Consider the following 20,254-nt stretch of genomic DNA (forward strand, 5'->3'; position numbering starts at 1 on the left):
ACTTTGTTCCAGATCTTTTTAAGGAACAAATGGTCAAAATCTCATCATTAAGTACAATGTTAGCTATAGGTTTTTCATAGATGCCCTTTAACAGATTCAGGAAATTCTCTTCCGTATCTATTTTGCTGGAAGATTGGTTTTTTGTCTTTTAATCTTATGTTGTCAAATAAGTTTTCAGAATCTGTTACTCTATTGTTTTCTCCTTCATTGTGTTTAATGTGGTGAATTATATCGATTGATTTTTGAATGTTACATCAGCCTTGCTTTTCTAGGATAAACCCAGTGTGGTCACGACACATTGTATCTTTATCTATTACTTCATTCAATTTGTTAAAATTATGTTAAGTATTTTTATGTCTCTGTTCATGAGAGATACTGGTCTGTAATTTTCTTTTTTTATAATATCTTTATCAGGTTTAGGGTTATGCTGGCATCATGAAATGGGTTAGGAATTGTTCTCCCTCCATTTTCTGTAAAATTTAAGACTGGTTATTACCTCTTCTTTAGATTTTTAACAGAATTCATCAGTAAAACCATCTGAGTTTGGCGTTTTCTCTTTGGTACTTTTTTGTTTTCTAGTAAGTTCAATTTCTTTAATATAGAGGGCTATTCAGATCTTCTGCTTCATCTAGTATCAGTTTTGGTAAATTGTGTTTTTCAAAAATTTGTCCATTTCACCTAAGTTGTTGAACTTATTGGCATAAAATTAGTTAAAATATACCCTTTTATATTATATGTTTATTGGATATGTAGAGGTAATTCCTCTTTCATTCATGATATTGGTAAAATGTTTTGTCTCTCTCCTTACCTGCCTGCCTCCCTCCCCTTTCTGTTTACTTTGGATTTACTTCATTTTACTTTTTCTAGCCCCTTAAAATGGACCCTTAGGTCACTGATTTTTAGATCTTTTGCCTTTTCAAATATAAGCATTTAAAGCCCTAGTGTTGGGACTTCCCTGGCAATCCAGTGGTTAAGACTTCGACTTCCAAAGCAGGGGGTGCGGGTTTAATCCCTGGTCAGGGAACTAAGACCCCACATGCCTTGCAGCCGAAAAACCAAACGTAAGACAGAAGCAATATTGTAACAAAATCAATAAAGACTTTAAAAAAATAAAGCCAAAATGTTTGCCATAAGCTTTGCTTTAACTGCATCTCACAAATTTTGAAATATTCTATTATCATAATCATTCAATTTGCAATATTTTCTAATTTTTCTTGTGATTATTTTCTTTTACCCATGGATTATTTAGGAGTGTGTTCTTAAATTTCCAGATATTTGAGGTTTTTCTTTATATCAAATTCTTATTGGCTTCTAATTTAACTTAATTGTAGTCAAGGAACATACTCCTTGTGAATTCAACTTTTTAAAATGCACTGAAATGTACTATACCCCCCAGCATACAGTTTATCTAAGTGAATGTACCATACGCCTTTGAAAAGAATGGGTATTCCGCTGCCGTGCTGGGTATGGTGTTTTACATACATCTACCAGGTCAAGCTGGTTAACAGGGCTCACACCTTCTGTATCTGACTGATTTTTGGTGTCCAGCTGTTGTATCAATTGCTGAGAGAGGGATGTGAAATCTCCAACAATGCTTGTCAATATGACCCTTTAATTTTGTGAATTTTTGCTTCAAATACAATATCTGTCCGTTTAATTTTGTGAATTTTTGCTTCAAATACATAATCACTTGCTACTTGTGATTATTACATCATTCTGATAAGTTGAACATTTTAAATACCAAAAGTATGCATTTATCTGACAGACCTGGAATGATTATGTCTGCTGCTAAGGTTTTCACTACAGGTGCAAAAGCAAAGTGTTCTTGTACTTTCTGTCTGACTGTGGCAGTCAAGATGAATGGAAGAGTACAGGAGAAAAACATGGTAATACAGAGAAAAACATAGAGAATTTTTGCAACTCATAAATAACTTTGTAAACAGTGAAGAGCCTGTTTTACTCTCCCCCCCAAAAAAAACCCCTAAAATTTGAGTTAAAACAACCAACAGTTACAGATATTTTAATCTGATACTGTCATCTAATTTTAGACTAAAAGAAGACACAGTTTGTTAATCCCAAACTCCTAAGTTATCTCTCCCCCTCTCCACTATCCCCTTTGGTAACCATAAGTTTGTTTTCTAAGCCTGTGAGTCTATTTCTGATTTGTAAATAAGTTCATTTGTATCATTATTTTAGATTCCACATATAAGTAATATCATATCTGTCTTTATCTGATTTACTTCACTTAATATGATAATCTCTAGGACCATCCATGTTGCCGCAAATGGCATTATTTCACTTTTTATAGCTGAGTAATATTCCACCATACACACACACACACACACACCCCACATCTTCTTTATCCATTCACCTGTTGATGGAAATTTAGGTTGCTTGCATGTCTTGGCTATTGTATATAGTGCTGCTATGAACACTGGGGTGCATGTATATTTTCAAAGTAGAGTTTTCTCCAGATATATGCCCAGGAATGGGACTGCTGGAACCTCCACACTGTTCTCCATAGTGGCTGCACCAACTTACATTCCCACCAACAGTGTAAGAGGGTTTCTTTTTTCTCCACGCCCTCTCCAGCATTTATTGTTTGTAAACTTTTTAATGATGGCCACTCTGACTGGTGTGAGGTGATACCTCATTGTAGTTTTGATCTGCATTTCTCTAATGATTAGGGATGTTGAGCATCTTTTCATGTGCCCGCTGGCCATCTGTTATGTCTTCTCTGGAGAAATGTCTATTTAGATCTTCTGTCCATTTTTTGATTGGGTTGTTTGTTTTTTTGATATTAAGCTGTATGAGCTGTTTGTATATTTTGGAAACTAACCCCTTGTCGGTAGCATCATTTGCAAATATTTTCTCTCAGTCCATAGGTGGTCTATTCATTTTGTATATGGTTTCCTTTGCTGTGCAAAAGCTTTTAAGTTTAATTAGGTCCCATTTGTTTATTTTTGTTTTTATTTCCCTTACTCTAGGAGACGGATCCCAAAAAACTAATGCTGTGATTTATGCCAAAGAGTGTTCTGCCTATGTTCTCCTCTAGGAGTTTTGTAGTATCCAGTCTTATATTTAGGCCTTTAAACCATTTTGAGTTTATTTTTGTATATGGTGTTAGAGAACCTTTGTGAAGGATGTTAATGTTGGCTCAAAAAAGTAGGATACCCAGCTCAGGGGCCCACAGGGTCCTGCTGTTTTCTTTTTCCTTTGTGTATGGAAGCAGCAATAGGCAACAACAGGCAAAAATGTGCTTTGTTTTTGTCATCTACCACAGAAGCCAGCTTGGTTATGACCCAGTCCAAATAAATCAGGGAAAGAACCAGCTAAAAGTGATTCTAAGAGGCTGAATGGCATTTAAAGCCAAAGGTCTTGGTCCAAACTGTGTCCTTGGTCTCTCCTCTGTACAATGTGTCTCAGGCAATCAAGAACTCACAGAGAGAGGTCTCTTGGCCACATATGACTTAAGACCCTCTGAGAACTTCCTATTCTACCTTCCTTAAATTTCTAACACTTGAAAAGTCTTTCCAGCCCTGGAAAAGCCTTCATTTGTGAGAAACTGCAGCAAAACTCACTTTCACTTCAAGTGAGTGACATCCTGAAAATGATTAAACCGCCACCATTTTGGACTCACAGATACACAAACAAAATGAAGGTATCGCACTGCAAAGTATACACCTTACCAAGATAAAGACATATTTATATATTTAAAACATGCGTAATGAAAGGGATTTCATCAAGAATATTAGTATTAGCCAATTTTTATTAATCTGTTCTAATAAAAAAAACAGATGGTAGAGTTGTTTAAAAAAGAAATTCCCAAATGCAAGTATTCAAAACCATCAGCTGGGATCATTATTTCCTCAACATTAGCAAATATCATGTTACCTATGCTGCTTAAAAACAAAAAAGAGCAAAACAAAGCAAAAAAGACAAAACCATAAGTAAAGCAGCTGACTGGGAGGAGGAGGAGAAAAAGGAAGAGAAATAGACTAGAAGCATCTATTTTAAGATTCACAGCCATAATCAGAAGAGTTAAGAAGAGGAAATGGCATAAAGTAATTAGGGACGGATTGTTACTTTCTGGTATCTCCCAAGCAAATCTCTAAGTGGAGGGGTCAGTTCCTGGTTACAGCTTTTCTTTCTGGGAAACAAAGATTTCTAGCCCTTTAAATAATGCAACAGGGGCGGACACCCCCCAAAGCATCTTTGTAGTCCTCTAGACTAGTGGTTCTCAGATTTTAGTTTTCATCAACCACTAAAATTAAAAAAGAAAAACAACACAGAACTTTGGGGGACCAATAAAGGATTGCCAACATTCGATTCAGACATGAAAAATAATGAAAGAAAGGTACCATCTCCCAATAACATTTTGTTGCAAACCATTTACTAATATCACCATGATTTTAACATCAAATAAAGTATGGAAAACACAATCTTAGAATATGCTATATAAAATATAGCTTTAAAAATACTCATTGCACTGTATTTTTCTCATTTCACTGCAGATTAGTGAACTCTATAGGATAGCCTGGCCAGCAGGCCCTAAGTCTCCTCTTGGCTAAAGCAGCAGACATATGAGTGAAGGCCTTTTGGACCAGACTAGCCCATCTACCAGCCCATCTCATCAAGCCCAAAACCACACCATTTTCCCACTAATCTTCAGCAGACGATGGAGCACATTCGGCAGAAATGATCAACTTCCTCCTCCTTTCTGGCCCCATCAAAAGACTCATCTTTTCCCTCTTGCGTCATACGTGTATAGGTGTGGCTGATTCACTTTGTTATACAGCAGAAACTAACACACCATCGTAAAGCAATTATACTCCAATAAAGATGTTAAAAAAAAAAAAAAAAAGAAAGAAAGTCCAGGCCAGGCACCAGCTGGGAGAACACAAACACTCTAGAAGGGGACGGCTGGGGAAGGCAGAGAACACAGGGCACGAAAAAAACAAACAAAAAGACTCATCTTTATCCACACTTAGCTTTAACTCCTTCTCTCCATTTTCAGTGGAAGAGGTGTTCTTCCACCTGGTTCTACATTCCAAAGCCTTCTGCCTCTTCAGGGATGTAAATCCATTGCCAGTGCCCCTCATTGCCTGAAGGGAACTAAAATTCTTTGACATTCCTCCCACTGAGAGGTGGGGTCTATATACCCTTCCCTTAGGCCTGGGTAGGCTCTGTGACTGCTCTGACCAAGAGCACATGGTAGAAGTGGCACTGGGCCAGTTTCTGGTCCCAGGCCGTGTGAGAGCGCAGCTTCCTCTTCCTGCCCCCTGGAACACTCTCTCTAGGAGCCCTGGGCTGCCATGGAAGAAGTCTGACAACCCTGAGACTAGCAGGCTGGGGAGCCCCGGCTGTGTTCAGCCTTCCAGCCATCCCTGCAAAGGCCCCAGACCCTCCTGACTGGACCATCCTCCAGCTGAAGGCTACCAAGTAACCCCAGTTAATGTCACATAGGCAGAAGAATTGCCTAGCTGAGTCCTGCTCAAACTGCTAACCCATAAAACCACGTATCAAGCCAATCAACTTCAGTCTCATTTTTTAAGCAGCCACAGATGACCAAAACATGAGTATCTTTAAGACCTCTGTCTCTCTTGCAGCTGTCTTCTTTTGGAAGATAAATATGAACATATTCAAGTCTGGCCCAGCCTTATCAAAATTTCTCATTCTCCCCTAAATTCCCTTTTATAGACCACACACCTTCCTTTCCTCCTTCCTTTCATCTGCATATCCCCACCTTTCATTCTCCATCTTTCTGCAACGGCACTTGTTCCCTAACCACGCCAAGGGAATTATTTTTGCCAAGGTCAGTGACATTTAGGTTTTGCTAAACACAGTCAACTGTCAGTTCTTCCCTTACTTAATCTCTGTGTCATGCGATATTGCTGAACACACTCCTTTAGGAAACTCTCTCCTCCCCTGTTCTCCTCAATACCACTCCTTCCCGGTCGTCTTCTTATCTTCCTAGAAACTCTTTTTCCCCTGATCTCTTCTCGGCTGCCTGGACCTTAAATATTGAGGTTTTCCCCAAGGGCCTCTTCCCCACTTGTCTCTTCCCTACGTGCTTTTCAAAGTCATTATATCCATCCTGCATCCACCGCTTCAAATAGATGCTGTATCCTGAGAGCTCTCAAATCCCTGTTTCTAGCCTGGATCTTCTCTAGAACCTAAGGGCCAATTCCTTACTGGGAAGCTCCATATAAACGCAGCAAGAGCAAAACTCACCTCCCACCCCCAGCCTGCATTCCACTGTACTTCCCAGGCAGTCGGTGGCTCCACCATCAACTTGGAAGTTACACCTGACTTCTCCTTCAGCCACGTTCACGCTGATTCTACCTATTTCATATACTTAGAACTGGCTTACTTCTCACTATCCCATTTCTAACACCATAGTTCAGGATTTCATCACTTCTTATTACAGACTCCCCTGGCCTCCAGATTCAATTCACTCCCTAACATCCTGCTCAAGCGTTCATTCTAAGGTACAGATCTTATCATATCATACCTTTGCTAAAATCCTTTAGTGCAGGATGAACAGGTCAGGATGAAATTCAAATTCCTTAACAGGACATACCCAGCCCTTACCTACTACCTCTCATCTCTTGCCCCTTCCCACTTGCACCCTTATGGCCAACTCTATGAAAACACCAGCAGTTCCACAAATTCACTGTACTTTCTTACACTGCCGGCCTCTGTACCTGCTACTCCTGCCATTTGAAACATCCTTCACTGATTTCTAAACCAAACTAAACCAATTTTTGTTTAAAGCTCAATTTAGCTATCGTCTTCTCGAGAAAGCCTTCCTGCCTCCTCATTCTGTCTTAGGTAACTTTCCTAGTGTCCTACTGTGTGTTCTTTTCTATCATGATATTTATTAAAACATAATTTCCTATTTAAGAGCCTATTTAGAAGTCTGTCTAAGCACTAGACTAAGACCTCCTTGAAGGCAACAATTTATTTTTTACCTCAGTTCTCGAATCATATTCTGGCATATTAGACACTCACAGCTACTTGCTGAATGACTAAATGAATGAATGAGTGAGTAGCATGTATTGCAGGGACCAGTTCCAGACCTTCCCCAGCTGCCAGATTTACTAGTTTCGCACCGACTTTTGACAATATTATAAAAAGTTACGAAATTCATGGAAGCAATTTTTTCCTACAAAGGAACGATGCTAAAAAGGGGGCTGTAACAAAATTCACCTTCTCAGCTTTTCCTTGCTTGAGTGAAGAACAGAAATCTTTTTGTTTTTCTCGAAATTTGACAACGGATCCTTTAATTCAAACCCAATGTCATTTCTTAGAGATTCAGAGCTAGAAACAAGAGAAAATCATACCATATAAAGAGGAAAATTGTCAGGCAATAGTAAACAATAAGCACCAATACACTAATCAAAGGATGCTTCTCTAAGTCCCTAGCTTTATACAAAGGTGCAGTAAATATCAAACCATTTTACCCTATGTATTTGGTACAGAATAGTTTATTTCAAAAGAATTTATTGTCAAGGTCATCATAAATTCAATGACTGATCAAGATTCTAAAATATACTGATAGGGCTTCCCTGGTGGCGCAGTGGTTGAGAGTCTGCCTGCCGATGCAGGGGACACGGGTTCGTGCCCCAGTCCCGGAAGATCCCACATGCCCCGGAGCGGCTGGGCCCGTGAGCCACGGCCGCTGAGCCTGCGCGTCCGGAGCCTGTGCTCCGCAATGGGAGAGGCCACAACAGTGAGAGGCCCGCGTACCGCAAAAACAAACAAATAAATAAATAAATAATAAAATAAAATATACTGATAAAGAATAACAGATACAAGCAGGACTAAAATATTCTAACCTCACTGAGTATGAGTATTCCAAATTACATGACTGTATCTAAAGGTACATTACAGGAAAAGCACGAGGGATTAGAGGGCCAAGATACACTACTGCAGCTTGATGAGCAACCGGCAGGTTACCTCCATGTAAAAAAATTGTCATTTAATGGACATTTTCTGGCTTGACCATTTTTCTAGAACTTCTCCAGGAATTTTCATTGATTTGATTAAAAAAAAAATTTCCCTAAAAAACTTACAAACTAATATTATCTCCTTTATCACAAGGGATATAACTTGATTTGAAAATTGACTTTTAGTTATAGTAGTAGGATTCTGAGGAAGAGCAAAGATACAAGATGAGTAGGGCTCAAAAATAAGTTGTAAGTAATACAAGAAAATCACAAGGCCTTCCAAAACCCTTCCCAACCCCATATCCCAGAAAAAGTTTAATACGGTAAATTTCTTTGAGGTTGAAATGCTAAATAAGATAAAGAAAGCTGTTGCTATCTCTGTACTACTTAAGTAAGTGCATCTTTGGTTTAACCATGCTTATTGGTTGCCAGGTCTCTTCCCTGTTCAAAATAAGTTGACGGTCACATTCTACAAATTCTGGAAGTGACTAACTCAAAATTCTCACCATCATCATCCATGTTCTCAACACTTGTGTCCATTCTTTATAGCCCTATGCTCTATTTAAAATCTCCTTGGAAATCAGCTTCAAGTGAAACAAAGAAATTCACTAAAATAGAATTTTTATAAGCATACAGTGTTAGAATTGAAAGGGTTTGAATGACCCCCAGTTCAATGCAGGTTTAAATGCTAGTTCTAATATCTCAAAGAGACAGAGACAAAGAGACCATCTTTAAGGGTTATTTTCAATAATTGGTGGGGTAGGTTCATGAGTTCAAAAAAGACATTAGCGAGAAGCTTATTGGCAGATGGATAACAGCTTACGATTCCATTGTTTTAAAAGTTTGAAACATCACTGCTTTTATTTAACCCAGTCTCTACTTTAACATGCCCAGTGATGGGTAACTTACTACCTTACAATTCAACCTGCTCCCCTGTGGTTATGAAGTGCTTCCTTATATTTAGCTGGATACTTCTGTAATGTGTCCCCACAGTGCCAGCTCAGGATTCTGAAATATAGTACAGGTTGCATCCCTCTTCCACAAAGTAGCTACTTTCTTTTGCATCACCCCCAGCACTTGAGCTGCTGTTACACAATCAATAAGCCCTCCAGAAATGTTTTTTAATGAAATGTACACAGTAAAAATTGCTACTACAAAAAAGTGAAAAAAACTAACCGAGCAAATAGATCAGTAGAAAAATATCTCAGGTGTTCACTGCAGGACTTCTGCAGGGGCAATTCAGGTTCTTCAGGCTTCACAGAAATTTCATTCTTAACTGCAAGTTTTAAAAGAGGAACCATTTCAATTATAAAGTCACTGGTGGGGATGATGTTAATCACGCATATAAACCCTAATCAAAAATAGCTGTCATGTTTCACTCAATACATTTTATAAAGCAGCATTTTTTAAATAAAAAGCAATTTTTATAGATTTCAATCTGTGAAGCATGGAACTACCCAGGTGAGAAAGCAAAATTAAAACACTACATACAAGTTACTCCACAGCATCCTCTTTCAACCAGATTCTACTAACTTTGTGATAGGTGTGCTTAAAAATGCATTCAACCGAGTTTACTTATTATTTACAGGTAAACGTCAGAGACAGAAAATGCGTATGAGTCTTCAGTAAGTAGCTGCATTGTCAAAGCATCTGATGGTTGTGTTGTTTTTTGGTGTGGGGTTTTTTTGGGTTTTTTTGCTTTTTGTTGTTGCTGTTGTTTTTGTTTGTTTGTTTTGCAGCTGCTCATCCTAAGAGGAGAGCTGAGATGACTGGATGAGACATGGTTAGGACCAATAAGAAGGGTGCTAGACAGGTGGTGATGAGCAGCTGCTCTATTTCCACTGAGAACCAAAATGAGAAGAGGCTGCAAAAGGACTCTGGTCCCAGACAGTTACACATTTCATTTCCAGGAAGAACTCTGACACCTGCAGGGGATGGGAGCCATTGGGATGTTACAAAACAGACTCACTCATCTTGCCTAGATACTGAAGAAGGACATTAAAAAAAAAGGAGGGGTGCACTGATCTTGTATCTTCTGGAGTATGAGCTTATCCATGATAATCCTGAAAGCGTCTTTCAGGTCCATTTTAAGAAAAATACCTTAATTTTAAAAGATTTCCTACTAGTAACCTGGGTCTAGAAAAATCATAAGTAGTCACTGACAAACAATGATTCCAGTAGAATTTAATTTCAGAAATTGGAGTCTGTCCTTTTACAAGGCAAATTAAAGCAGTTTAATTATCTTAAGTGTTTAGATGCTGGCAATACACATAATACAATACAGGTGAAGAGTTTAGAAATGTGAGGTCTCATTGAAGCACTGACACTAATTATCTGTGTCTAAAAATCTAAAATAGAAAGGATAACCACTCTGTTAACTTAAAGAAGTGAAATAATTTATATGCAAGTGTTTTGCAAAGCACAAAAACTCAAGGTTAATGGCTCTGGCTTTTAGACAATCATACAGCACAAAGCATGAATAATTCCATTCAAGTGACTAAGAAGCTAGGCTACCAAAAAAAAAAACCCCAAAACCAAAAAAAACCTGTGCTTAACCACAACACTGCATTTGTCCCTTGTGCACATTTTAAACCTTTGAGGACAAGCTTTTTCTTCACAGGTATAGAACGTATGTTTCCCTTTATTTTATTCACACTTGTTTTCTTCACACTATGTTTAATAAGGATTACATGTATATAGCATACAGTTAATCCTTAACAAATAAAAGGCATAAGTGGAAAACCAACATAAAAATGTATAAATACAACTTTTGTAGAATCTTAGAATTTTTCTAACCCTTGGAAACCTGCTTTTCACTCACCAGTATTTGAGAGACATGTTTTCCAGTATTTTATCACAACACTCATTTTTTCCATTGTCAGTGGTTCAGATAAAGTAATATCAGCTCCTTGACCTGAAAGACAACCTAAGAATCTTTGTATTAAATATTGACCTCATGATTTCTATTTGGGGAAAAAGCAGATAATATATCCAACAGGCACATACCTTTGAAGTTCTCAGGGATTATAAAAACAAAGAGCAAATGTGTATTTTTTTTCTTGCCAGATCTGAAAGGGAAAAAAAAAGTTTAAAATGAAGCAAAATCATCGTTCAAAAAATTGGGATTCAAACATTTAGCTCATTAGGAACGAACTACACTACAGTGACTTTCCTTATTTCATTAGAATTTAAAATGGTGGCATTAATATGGAAGTTTAGTGACAGTACCATCTCAAATCAGTGAGGGAAAAGATGGACTTTTTTTTTTTTTTTTTTTACAGTTCATAAAAGAAGAGATTGTGTTTTTATTTCTTGCAGTTGCAGGAAGAGGCTTCTGAAGTGTGTGGCTGGGGTGGACAGTACAATTACAGATTATTTGAAAAATACGAGGGAGGGGAACATTCTCCCGAAACTGACGCTTGCTCTGTTTGAAGCTTTATTTATAATAGATGCTTTAGCTTCTCTATTTCCTTTTAATGGGTAAGAAAATCCAAAACTTGAGTCTTCAGTCAAACATACCCCTGGCTTCTCTGAGCAGGAGTGCAGTCTGTTAATAAGAACAGTCTTTTTATGGTTCATTTCTATGGCAACCACAAATGCCTGGCTCTCCACAACTGGGGAAGGGGTAAGTGAGAGAATAAGTGACTTTTTAAAAATAAACTTTAATTTTAGAATAATTTTGTATCTACAGGAAAAATATGAACATAGTGGAGTTCCCATGTATCCCAAACACAATTTCCCATACTGCTAACATCTTACATTAGTTTGGAATACTTCCAAATATTCCAAATTAATGAGCCAATATTGATACATTATTATTAAGTTCATTCTTTATTCTGATTTCCTTAGTTTTCCTTAATGTACTTTATTTTTCTATGCCAGGATCCAATCCAGGATCCTACATTACATTCAGTCATTATATCTCCCTTAGGCTACTCTACATTGTGACACTTTTGCTGACTTTGTTTCTGATGATCTTGACAGTTTTGAGAATACTGCCCAGGTATTAGGTAGAATGTAAGACGGATCACTTTTGTTCTTGGCTTTAAATGATCCAAAATCTTATCCAGATTCTTGATCTAACCACCAGTTTCAAGAAATTTAAGGAAAAGAGGAATATTTTTTTTTAAATGCTATGGGGATGAAATCAGAATGTGGGAAATTTTATAAAACAAATGACCAGGGCTTCCCTGGTGGCACAGTGGTTAAGAATCCACCTGCCAATGAAGGGGACATGGGTTCGAGCCCTGGTCTGGGAAGATCCCACATGCCACGGAGCAAACAAGCCCGTGCGCCACAACTACTGAGCCTGCACTCTAGAGCCCGTGAGCCACAACTACTGAGCCCACATGCCACAACTACTGAAGCCCTCACGCCTAGAGCCCGTGCTCTGCAGCATTAGAAGCCACTGCAATGAGAAGCCCGTGCACTGCAATGAAGAATAGCCCCCGCTCGCCGCAACTAGAGAAAGCCCGTGCGCAGCAACGAAGACCCAATACAGACATAAATAAATAAATAAATTTATTTAAAATATATATATAACTCAGAATATTTACTAAGTTAATTATGTCAAACAAGTATCAATAGGATATTACTAAAATGGGACAAATCACCCAATTGAGCTCTATTCAGGCTTGTGTTCTATGAATTCTGAAAGAGAATTTGGGGTAAAAGAGAAGAGAGGAAAGAACACAATTTCTATGAGGAAATGAGAAGCTCAGGCAGAAGTACTGCCGTCAAAATAGGCACAAGTAGGAGGGAGGATGGGATCCGACAGGCAGACTCAAGTGGCAGTAAGGAAGGCCCCTTAGCATACGGTGGGGTGTGGACCGTGGAAGTGCGTAGGAGAGAATGACGCCTGTGTGTCAGTGTCCACAGTGTGAACCTTTCCCATTTATTTTGTAAGGGATGAAAAAGCGTGGGGTATAACAGGGGTATGAATAATGGGATGAGGTGGGAGGGACAAACAGACTGAATAGATAGAAACATATTGGGTAGTTCAGTCCAGCTTTTGAAATAAAAAATACTTTGTGGACTCACAAAAACAAGTTATCGTAAGTTAAAATATTCTAGAATTACAGAATTTTTTAAAAAACAGATTATTTGCTTTTGGAAATAATCCTGCGTCTATTTTTTTTAAAAATTGATCTTACTGACAGGGAAATAGGTTAGATTTGGATATATGGATTTTTATACCCCGATGACTTTCAAATTTCAAGCTTCACATCAGACAGAGTTGGAATTCCTGGACTTTTGTCATTAGCACAGAATCGATTACCAACCCAAACACTTCCTCTGTCAGTGAAGCCCTAATTGTGCAGGAACCCCAGCAATCAATAGAGTTCCCAGAATCCAACACTCTGGTCCAGAGCTCAGTTTCTCATCCACATTCTGTACAAATTAATAAGCTAACAGAGTTTCCAGTTTCCAGGATCACCAAAAAAGGTCCTCTTTCCAATGAATGAATGTTCCTTAAAACTAAGCAACACCAAAACACAACAAAAATCTCCTTTCTCCACCCCAACTAATACCACTTCTTTCATATACCAAAACTAAATTGCAGGTTCTGAGGCCTTAGAAACACCTTCTCAATTGAGGTCTCCAGAGTTTTAAAAATCTGCAGTTTGCTGGGGGGCAATTTATTTATCCTCCTGTTTCACGGCATACACTGTTTAAATGACATGATGGATCCTGAGACTACGCTCATACGAGATTGGATATTGATGTTCTAGTGTCCACTCCTAGCCTATGCCCAGTGGTCTCTGGAACTGGAGGCCGCCATAAGCTCAAACTGCAGCAGTGGCCATTCCCAGCCTTGTCTCCACCCCTAAGTCTGGTAGCTGGAAAAAAAAATCATATAAAAGTGTTTTGAACTGAATTGTACACTCTGATGATCAAAGAACCTCAGGAAAGATCTGGCTGGCCGCTGAAATCTGTCATCTAATAGGAGGACCAAAATGTTCTTATAAGTCCCTATGAAGCCGGGGTTTCTAAAGGCACTTCGTTTACAGGCACAGGGACGTCAAAAGACAAAAGCCAGTGTCATTTTTGGGTTGCATCCTTCTTGAGTATGGTTATCCATTATGCAACCTTGGGCCCAAAGCAGCCAAATTAACTTGGTGTGGTCTATTTGGGACTTGTAACAAATAATATCCTTTATTAATTACTTAATGAATTAAAACAACCATTTTCAGTGAGAAAATTAAGAGTTTTACTGTAAATATGAAAACACTGAGTTCACTTGCTACTAACAGGGCACCTGTGATAAAATGCAGTGAAGTTCTGAGTTGATTCTGGTCAATAGTGAAGGTTGGTGTGCCCCATCCCCACTATGCTTTTTGTCAGGAGAGTTTCTGCTGTGACCCTTCTAAGTCAGGTTCACCACATGACATGACGCTAGAAACAATAAACATCTAGAATGTCCCTCAGTTCCTATTTATAGAATAATGTTTTTAGTAAAACTACTTAGATGTTTTGTTGTTATAGTGTTTATGTCAAGTATTCAGGTAATGCAAACTGGCTGATCAGACTTACTGAGTAGCACTGTCAAGTCAAGGATGTTCTGGAATTGGGGACATAGCAGGACAACTTGTTAGACCCTTGTGGCTCATAAGATTGGATTTTCTTGGTGACGCAATAAGTTAGCTGATCAGACAAGCGAATCGACATGGGAAAAAATAAAATCAGATTCAAACTTGATTTGCCGACTGAGCAGACGGAACCACATTCTGTGTTCCTTTCCTATCGCTGCACTGCTCTGAGCTCACGAGAATTACAGGGTTTGAGGAACTGCAGACACAGTTCATGGACCAGAAAATCACAATGGCAAACAGGATCCATACACTGTGGATGAGCTTGAAACATACTCTAATGTTCTGTATTAGCCTTTGTAAGGTAGTGCCAGGATGCATCTGAATTACCAAGTATCTACACTTTGAATGTGGTTCAGTTTTGAGAACTGACCTGAAAGAAGGGTCAAATACTCCTGAAATTCTGGAACCAAGCACATGAATCCTGAGACGATCTTAAAATATTTTACCACTGGGTGGTGTCTGAGTTCATCTGGCTCAATAAAAATGTGTTCATGAAATGAAATCAAATTAGGGAGTACTACCAGCAATGTCAACCTATAATTGAGATGTGCCGTAATTCTTGAGGATGTCAGGCTATAAGGTACCATTATTTTTACAAATGATTAAAACTGATTAATGATTAGCTCCAAGCTAAAACCACAGTTCTTCTATAAGAATAAATTTTAAAATCTTTTCAAGGAGGCTGCTTGCATTTTATCCTAAAAGAAGCTTAGTATGATAGCTGACACACTATACTTCATTCTTAGTTTCAATAAAAATCCGTATGTCTTACAGATATACATAGATTTGTGATCATGTGCTCTGATACTGAAAATCAACGTGGACCACTTTTATTCTACAGTGAGTTCTTCACTCACTGGCAGGGCATAAAAAGGGACCAGAGAGGAGTAAGGTAAATACTTGTATATTTTCCTGAACCTCTCCAGATTTTGAGATATAACAAAACAACAAAGCTCTAAGGGGGAAAAAAATCTAAAATACAGCATTAAAAAGCTAAGCCAAAACTCTTCATATTGGCTTAGTCATTAAATATTAGCCCAAACTCAAAAGATAGAGTGCTGTAGGAAAGATAAAGGTTTAAATGCCTTATAAATAGGGCAAGATGTTCATGAGACTCATCATCCTAAGAAAAACTATAGCCTCAAAATATAAATATGCTCCATAAGGGTTCAAATAATTCGTAAGTCATCAACTCATAACAATTCTGAGGGCAAGAAAGGGAATTTCAGAGACATTTCTAGCCTCTAAGTCCAGTATCAGGAAAGGCAAAGCTTCCACAAAGAAAGCTCTGTCCCTTTTTCAGAGAGAAACGCAAAAGCTAGAACTCATGGTCTGCCCTAGAACAGCATGGTCGCCCACCCACACCTAGAGCAAAGTACTGAATACCTGCTATTAGTCAAGACGTATACCGGATACGTATAATGAGACCAAAAAAGAAAACCAGGTGTATTCCACGAATTATTCTTTTTCTTTTCAAAGAAATGCTTTTACAGCAAAACAACAGAATTACCATATGCCTGTCTGTACTTTTATTTCCTTCATCTATCTTCTTCTCTCTGCTAACACATCTTAAGCTATGTTATTCAGACAAAGAAAGCAGCCGTGGGGAGAATCCACAGAGGGGAGTGTCAGACAGAGGTTCTCTCCTCTACCCTCCCAACTGCTAACAACTGTGACTAGACATAAAGCTTGTTCTTAAACAGAACTTTAATCTTATCCTGTTCAAAATGTAGCCTCGATCATGAGCGAACACAAAGCCTTTACCACATTTGGGGAGGCACGGCTGGACTCCTGCTGCTGGAATGGAGAGAGGTCAGCCACAGCAGCTTGTCCACTTCTCCTCCAAAATGAAACGCTTAGGTTAAAGTAAGTCTGGCATCTATGGCATGTCCGAATTGTAAAAGGGGCTTCAATACAGAAGCCAAATGATTACAGACTTTTAGAAAGAACACGAAGGGAAGAGTGAAGAGTTCTAGTCTGAGTTTTGTGAAAACAAGCCATGTGGTCTCAGGCAAGTCACTTCAGCCTCAGGTTTCTAATCTGCCAAGTAGGAACGATGAACCCTGCCTTACCTCCCTCATAAAGGTGTTGTAAATTTTTTTTAAATATTAATACTATACAAATGAGATATTACTATAAGCCTCCAATCAGAGGTACTCTATCAATAGATTTTTTGAAAAGGTATATTAATAAAATAGGCATATCTTCAGAAGGAAGATCGTTCACAACAACATGTTTTAGAAGTGAAATCCTCTTTGAGGTAATTTGCCTGGTTTGTCCAGAGTTCATATTCCCAGTAGAAGGCCAAAGAAATGCAGAAGACCAATCGTTCTAAGAAACCCCAGGAGCAGTGTCTTTCTGTCTGTCTTTAACAAGTAACCCAGTGTCTCTGGCTTCTTCCCAGTCCCACCTGTCTTTTCCCCTAACATAATATGCTTGGTCCTTTTTATTCTGGAATCACAATATTTCTCTGAACTTTCTCCTTTGGTCTAGGAAGTCCTCTCCTCTAATTATGAGAAGTCCTTATATATTCCAATAGTATCTACAATTACACTTCATCAAGTCTCACAGAAGGGAAACACATTCAATCTCACCTAACCCTGTTTAAAAACATCCTAAATGGCTCAAAATCCTATGTAAACAGGCACGGAAGAACCAAAATCTTTCACCTCTAGACTCCAGATCTCCAGAGTTGAGTGGGTCAAACAGCAGCATAACTTCTATGGAACTACCGGGTGAAACAACAATAATGCATGTGGGCTTCCCTGGTGGTGCAGCAGTTAAGAATCCGCCTGCCAATGCAGGGGACATGGGTTCGAGCTCTAGTCTGGGAAGATCCCACATGCCACGGAGCAACTAAGCCCGTGCACCACAACTACTGAGCCTGCGTGCTACAGCCCGTGAGCCACAACTGCTGAGCCCGTGAGCCACAACCACTGAAGCCCATGCGCCTAGAGCCTGTGCTCTGCAACAAGAGAAGCCCCTGCTCACTACAATTACAGAAAGCCTGTGCGTAGCAACGAAGACCCAATGCAGCCAAAAATAAATAAATAAATAAATAAAATTTAAAGAAAAGAAAATAATAATGGACATGGTATTGACCTGGACTCAGCGGATCCAGAGAGCTTCATGGCCCTTTCACATTAGGACATCTCTTGAAAGAGACACCTTCAGCCCAGAGCTATCATGACCCAGAGATACAAGTGCTCACCTGCTTTAGTGTCTACTATAAGAATTAATGAACTCTGAAACAATACGCCATGTTAATGACATAGTTATTAAAAAGGAATACCTACTGAATTATGGGAAGCATTATATACCAAATAAATTTCTATGACCAGTTAATTCTTATATCCTCACCCACACCTATTACTTTTAAGTTAAAATGTTAATTCTTATAAAAGTAGGTCAAACTGGCAGGAAGAACAAAAACATATATAGAGATTCTGCCCTTGAAAATATCCGTCATCTTAAAAATTAAAGTAGAATTGTATCATCTTTTAAGAATTTTTATAGAAGCAGGTTTTAATAAAAACTATTCTAGGGACTTCTCTGGCGGTCCAGCGGTTAAGACTTCGCCTTCCAATGCAGAAGGTGCAGGTTCAATCCCTGGTTGGGGAGCTAAGGTCCCCTATGCCTCATGGCCAAAAAACCAAAACATAAAACATAAACAATATTGTAACAAAGACTTAAAAATGATCCACATCAAAAAAAAATCTTTAAAAAAAAAACTATTCTAAAGATAATAGAGTCAAGATTTTGGAGTTTACCTAATTAATCTGACAGCTTCCAGCTCCTCGGCAGTTGGTAAAGAGGTCAACTTCAGAAAAACCATGTTGAACGTGCAATCATCCACAAGTGCTGCTACCGTCTTCACATCACTAATGATGATGGTGATTTTTGCTAAATTTGAAAAGAATTTCTGTACAATATCAGCCAGGTACTGAACAGTGACATCGCCAACTAATAAGAGGTCTATTTTTGTCTGAAAGAGAAGGAAAAAAGCAGAAGCATCACACAATTAATGTCTGGGCAAAGAGAACATGCCGTCATGTATGAGAAGATAAATAAAGGTTACAAATAGCCAATGACTGACTACTCAGCTATACTGAATGGTCAACTATAAGCATACCTCAAGGGCAGGAACTATTCATTTCATGTCCTTAGAACCTAGGGTAGTGAATGGATCTGAAAGTCATGCTATTTTTTAAAGTTCTGCCTACAAATACTATTCTACTGTGGTTTTCCTACAAGTTTCTTTCTCATCCTATTAACAATAGATAGGATTCTTTCTATAGGCCCAGTTTCCCAATCGCCCATCCTGCTGGAAAACCTGTTGACTAATGAGAGAACCAAGCTGGTGACTCTCCCACATGATTTATTTTGATGAAACACATTCCGGAGAACAGAGAAAGATTTAAATTCCCTGAACCTAAGAAATACTCAAATCAAGTCCTTTCTTTGAATGGAATACACATGCTCTTCAAATCTGAACATTAGGAACCGAAGAGCCTCTTTATTTCCATTTGGGGATATTTTCAAGCACATTCGATTAGAAAAAATATAATTTCCGTCTTCATCTTTTATTTCTCCACGTTTTATTCTGTACAGATATTAAACACAATCCACTTAAAATGACAAAGAACAGCATTACTGAATATGCCAAACTTCTCTTAGTAGTTTCAAATGCCATATATATGTATGTATGTATGTATATAAGTTTTGGGGAGCTTCAATCTGATCCATTGATTTATTTGCCTATTCCTGGTTAACAGCACACAGTCTAATTGCTAGCTCTTTATGCTTTGTATTTGCTAGAGCATGTGGTTCCCTCCTTGTTATTTTTCAGTTTGGTTCTTAGATATTTTCCCACAATGTTTCTTCCCACAGAATTTTATCAACAGCTTGTCAGGTTCCATAAGGAACCCTGTTAAAATTTTGATGACAGTTGCATTTATTTTAAAGATTAATTAGGGAATATCATTATGTATTACATCTCCCTATTTAGGAAGTATGACTCAGAGAAATCAGACCTTATCTCCTTCAGTTTTATAGTTACTTGCATATAGATTTTGCAAGTGTCTTCACACATTGATTCCTAGATTTTTCAAGATTTCAGAGTCATTGTGAAGGGGATATAGTTTCTCACTATATTTTCTGATTGATTATAGCTGACATAGAGATGTACTGATTTCTGTATAAGGAATTTGCTCAAAGTACTTTTTGGTACTCTCCATTTAGTTCCAGTACTTTTTAGTTGATTCTTCTGAGTTTCCTAGATAGGTAATCATATGGTTTTCAAAACTGACATTTTTGTCCCCGTCTCCAGAATTTATTTATGCCTTTTACTTATTAACCTTAAAGCACTGGCTACGACATTCAAAACAATGGTAAATTGCAGGAGTGAAGTGGGCATTCTTGCCTTGTTCCTGACTTTAGTGGGAATATTTCAAATGTTTTTACTACTACATGATAATGAAGGTCAATACCCTTTATCAAGTTAAAGAAGTTTCTTTCTATTTGGAAGCTAAGAATTTTAAATCAGAAATGGGTGTTAAAATTTACCAAATGCTTTTTCTGTATCAACATGATCACATTTTTTTTTCTCCTTTCATCTGTTAGGTAGTGAATTACATTAATAGATTTCCTAATGTCAAGCCATCATTGCATTACTGGGATAAACCCATACTTATTGCAAATAGATTCAGT

At 38.2% G+C, this 20,254-nt stretch overlaps 1 protein-coding gene across 1 annotated transcript in view; it reads right to left on the bottom strand.

The window, feature by feature from the left end:
* The window catches only part of SOHLH2 (spermatogenesis and oogenesis specific basic helix-loop-helix 2), a 40,787-nt gene that overhangs the window by 12,866 nt on the left and 7,667 nt on the right, over nucleotides 1-20,254 (bottom strand). The window contains exons 2-6 of the mRNA XM_059996037.1: nucleotides 18,316-18,530; nucleotides 10,959-11,020; nucleotides 10,774-10,878; nucleotides 9,129-9,228; nucleotides 7,213-7,323 (exon numbers count right to left, since the gene is read on the bottom strand). Coding sequence (XP_059852020.1) covers nucleotides 7,213-7,323; nucleotides 9,129-9,228; nucleotides 10,774-10,878; nucleotides 10,959-11,020; nucleotides 18,316-18,530 — 593 coding nt within the window. The remainder of the gene's footprint in view (nucleotides 1-7,212; nucleotides 7,324-9,128; nucleotides 9,229-10,773; nucleotides 10,879-10,958; nucleotides 11,021-18,315; nucleotides 18,531-20,254) is intronic.

The sequence above is a fragment of the Delphinus delphis genome, chromosome 18 (assembly GCF_949987515.2).
Source record: "Delphinus delphis chromosome 18, mDelDel1.2, whole genome shotgun sequence".
NCBI classification, from domain to species: Eukaryota; Metazoa; Chordata; class Mammalia; order Artiodactyla; family Delphinidae; genus Delphinus; species Delphinus delphis.